Source organism: Mandrillus leucophaeus, unplaced genomic scaffold (genome assembly GCF_000951045.1).
Source record: "Mandrillus leucophaeus isolate KB7577 unplaced genomic scaffold, Mleu.le_1.0 Scaffold109, whole genome shotgun sequence".
In the NCBI taxonomy this organism is placed as follows: Eukaryota; Metazoa; Chordata; class Mammalia; order Primates; family Cercopithecidae; genus Mandrillus; species Mandrillus leucophaeus.
Genome location: NW_012099098.1, coordinates 891,741 through 896,389, shown reverse-complemented (window position 1 = coordinate 896,389; position 4,649 = coordinate 891,741). Strand labels below are relative to the sequence as shown.

Here is a 4,649-nt window from a genome sequence, read left to right as displayed (position 1 = left end):
AAAAAAAAAAAATAGATGGGCATGGTAGCAGGCGCCTGTAATTGCCGCTACTCAGGAGGCTGAGGCAGGAGAATCGCTGGAACCTGAGAGGTGGAGAATCGCTGGAACCTTGCAGTGAGCTGAGATTGCGCCATTGCACTCCAGCCTGGGCAACAAGAGTGAAACTCCATCTCAAAAAAAAAATACAAAAATTAGCCGGGCATTGTGGTGTGCACCTGTAATCCCAACTATTCAGGAAGCTGAGGCAGGAGAATTACTTGAACCCCAGAGGCAGAGGTTGCCGTGAGCCGGGATCATGCCACTGCGTTCCAGCCTGGGCGGCAGAGTGAGACTCTGTCTCAAAAAAAAAAACCAAAAAAAAAAAAAGAACAACCAGTAACATTGTAAATGAGAGGAGAGCCCAAGACGGAGGCCTGGAGCAGGTTCTGTGGGGTCAGACTAGGGACCAGGGCGGGCCCATTGGTTAGGATTGGGTTTGGCTAGGAGTGAAGAAAACCCCAAATAACGATGGTTTAAGCAGTCATTGGCACCCAGGCCTCCATCTAATTCAACACCGTCTTCAATGTATGACTTGTACCTTATCATCCAAGATAGCTGCTCAGCTCCAGCACTGCATCCACATTCCAGCCAGAGAAAGGCATGCCCTCTTCCTGGGAGGACAATTCTCAGTCACTGGCTGGGAACAGTGGCTCATGCCTGTAATCCCAACACTGTCGGAGACTGAGGCTAGAGGATAGATCACCTAAGCCCAGGAGTTTGAGGTTGCAGTGACCTATGATCATGCCACTGCAATTCAGCCTGGGTGACAGAACAAGAACAAGACCCTATTTAAAAAAAAAAAAAAAAGTAGGGGGAGGTTGGGCACAGTGGCTCACGCCTGTAATCCTAGCACTTTGGGAGACCGAGGCGGGCAGATCACGAGGTCAGGAGTTCAAGACCAGCCTGGCCAGTATGGTGAAACCCCATCTCTACTAAAAAATACAAAAATTAGCTGGGCATGGTGGCGCACACCTGTAGTCCTAGCTACTCAGGAGGCAGAGACAGGAGAATCACTTGAACCTGGGAGGCAGAGGTTGCAATGAGCCAAGATTGGGTTACTGCACTCCAGTCTGGGCGACAGAGTGAGACTCCGTCTCAAAAAAAATTCCCGGATGATTAAGTTCTACTTGCTGGAACTTAGTCATAGGGCCACATCTAATTCCAAGGAAGGCTTGGAAATGCAGTCTTATTCAGGGGATTAGGGTGCCTATTAGCAAGCACAAGCAGGAAGTGACTACTGGGGGACATGTAAGCTGTGAATTTTGGATAACTGGTCAGTCTGGCTGATGACTTTTTTTGCCTCTCAGAGGCCATCGCCCAAGTCTGGCCAGGCTGATGGGACCAGCGAGGAGTCTCTGCACCGTGACATTCAGAAACTGAAGGAGAAGAGGGACATGCTGGATGAGGAGATCTCCCAGTTCATATCTGAGTAAGTTTCATTGGGTTCCCCATCATGGTTAAGATAACTTTGGGCCAGGCATAGTGGCTCACGCCTGTAATCCCAGCACTTTAGGAGGCTGAGGCGGGCAGATCACTTGAGGTCAGGAGTTTGAGACCAGCTTGGCCAACATGGCAAAACCCTGTCTCTATTAAAAATACAAAAAATAGCTGGGCACGGTGGTACGTGCATGTAGTCCCAGCTACTCCAGAGGCTGAGGCAGGAGAATCGCTTAAACCTGGGAGATGGAGATTGCAATCGGCTGAGATCACGCCACTTGCACTCCAGCCTGGGTGATGGATTGAGAATCTAGCTCAAAAAAAAAAAAAGATAACTTTTAACTCTCTAACTGCCCAGTAACTGAAAAACCCAGTCGCACTGGCTTAGCATAGAAATAGGACTGTGCACTACTCGGGAGGCTGAGGCAGGGGAATCGCTTAAACCCGGGAGGTGGAAATTGCAGTGAGCTGAGATCGTGCCACTGAACTCCAACCTGGCTACAGAGCACGACTTGGTCAAGAAAGAAAAGAAGGAAGGAAGGAAGGAGGGAAGGAGGGAAGGAGAAGGGAAAGGGAAGGGAAGGAAAAGAAAGGAAAGGAAAGAAAGGAAAGAAAAAGGAAGGAAGGGAAGGGAAGGGAGAGAGATGGAGGGGAGAGGGAAGGGAGAGAGGAAAGGGAAAGGGAAGAGAGGGAGGGGGAGAAAGGAAGGAAGGAGGGAGGCAGGGAGGGAGGGAGGGAGGAAGCAAGGATGGAAGGAAGGACGGAAAGACGGACAGACGGATTATGCTTCTGGATTCAGGACATCTCAGCAGCCTCTCAGGTAGTGAGATGCTTAGGCTGTGGGAGGGCCTGAACTGGGACCTGGAAAGTTATCTGGGATGGAAGCTGTTGCTCTCTCAGTCTCTGGAGCCATGTTCTCCGCCTCTACTTCCCTCTGCACAGACTCCTTTCTCTCTCTGCAGGTAGAGTTTTCAATGTGTAGGGGAAGCTGGCTCTTGAACACCTCCTAGAGTTCCCCACACCTCTTGCTCCAGCCACATGGCAGAGACTAAGCTGCCTTTGAATGTGCATGTCACACTTGAAGGAATCCACCTGGCTGTTTGGATCATGTGCCCATCTGCGAGTCCCTCAGCTGTGGCCAGGGTCACATGGTACCATTGGAGCTGGAGACCCCACCCTAAGGAGACAGGGCATGTTTGCCAGGAGTGCGGACCTGGGAAGATGCCCTGCCCTGCTGTAAGCTTCATGAGGGCAGGGCCTGTCTTGCTGTCACCATATCCCTAGTACCTAGCACCAAGTAGGCCCTTACAGATGCCTTATTACTGTCTGAGCCTGGGGTCATCATCTACTTTCTTAACTGAGCTGTCTTTCCCCCTCTCTCCATTGCTCATCCCAGAGGCTACAGTGTGGATGAACTGGAGGACCACATTACCCAGCTTCACGAGTACAATGACATCAAGGATGTGGGGCAGATGCTGATGGGCAAACTAGGTGAGTAGTTGGGACTGCAGAGCCACAAGCAGGCATCACAGGGTGTCATCTCGCCTAGGGGTGTTGGGTTTTGCTCCTGGGCCTCCTAACTTGCCAACTCTCACGCCCTCCGCAGGTGGCCTGCTCCTGGGCTGCCCCAGCCCCTCTCCTTACCAGCCTCTGGTCTCCCTGGCCACCTAGGTTTGTTCCTCAAGTACAGAACCTGCTTTGGAGCTGCAGCCAGGTTTGAGCGGGACTTGCCCATCTGCCAGACTGAGGACTCAGGGTCTCCCCAGTCTTCTGGGGCCTACTCAGAGTGATCGAGATACCATCCATGCCTCAAGTGGCTGGCTTGCTAAAGAGGCAGCAAGTGCAAGGGTGACCCTTTGTGACTTAAAGAAGTATTTTCTTCCTCCCTGAACAAAATCTTGCTATCTAGAGGGCTTTAGCCAAGGCACCAACACCTGCGTGTCATGCTGGCTAGGAGAGCCTACCTTGGAGGTGACGAAATGTGCAGGTGGCCCCTACAAACCCTTCAGTTCCATCCCCTAGCTTGGAGTGCTGGGCACTCTGATGTTCAGCAGCCAGTGACCAGCAGCCAGGGGTAGTGTTCAGAGCTGGGCCGTCTGCCCAGTTGCTGTGTGAGTTTTGGCACTTGTTGCAGAAATGCCTTCAGCATCCAGGATTCCACGGCAGGGAGGGCTTCTCTGTGTTTCATTGGACAATGGGCCCCAAAGGAGGAGAGAAAAAACCGGAGGCGGGAACTATAGATGGATAAAAAGATGGGGGTGATCAGGGCCCAAGAAGATGGGGGTGTGAGGGGAGTGTAGCCTAGTGGTTAAGAACACACGCTCAACTGGGCACAGCGGCTCACACCTGTACTCCCAGCACTGTGGGAGGCCGAGGCAGATGATCACCTGAGGTCGGGATTTCAAGACCAGCCTGACCAACATGGAGAAACTGTCTCTACTAAATATATAAAATTAGCCAGGTGTGGTGGCACATGTGTAATCCCAGCTACTCGGGAGGCTGAGGCAGGAGACTCACTTGAACCCGGGAGGCAGAGGTTGTGGTGAGCTGAGATCGTGCCATTGCACTCCAGCCTGGGCAACAGGAGCGAAACTCCATCTCAAAAAAAAAAACAGGGCTGGGCTCACTGGCTGGCACTTGTAATCCCAGCACTTTGGGCACCCGAGGCAGGCGGATGACAAGGTCAGGAGTTCGAGACCAGCCTGACCAACACAGTGAAACCCTGTCTCTACTGAAAATACAAATATTAGCTAGGTGTGGTGGCATGCGCCTGTAATCCCAGCTACTCGGGAGGCTGAGGCAAGAGAATCTCTTGAACCCAGGAAACGGAGGTTACAGTGAGCCGAGATCACACCACCGCACTCCAGCTTGGGCAACAGAGCCAGACTCCGTCTCAAAAAAAAAAAAAAAAGAACACAAGCTCTTAGTAGCGAGAATCAGCATGAGGCCTGTCACTTCCAGGTCATATGACCTGGAGCCGGTGGCCTCTCCCTTTTTTTTTTTTTTTGTTAGACTGATCTCACTCTGTCACCCAGGTTGGAGTGCAGTGGTGTGATCTTGGCTCCCTGAAACCTCCACCTCCCAGGTTCAAGCGATTCTAGTGCCTCAACCTCCTGAGTAGCTGGGATTACAGGCATCTGCCACCACGCCCGGCTAATTTTTTTTTTTTTTTT

The 4,649-nt window shown here is 51.8% G+C and overlaps 1 protein-coding gene across 1 annotated transcript in view; it reads left to right on the top strand.

Moving 5' to 3' along the window:
- SWI5 (SWI5 recombination repair homolog (yeast)) overlaps positions 1–4,649 on the top strand; it is a 22,367-nt gene that overhangs the window by 16,093 nt on the left and 1,625 nt on the right. The window contains 2 exon segments of the mRNA XM_011988675.1: positions 1,347–1,468; positions 2,873–2,967. Of these exon segments, the coding sequence (XP_011844065.1) occupies positions 1,347–1,468; positions 2,873–2,967 (217 nt within the window).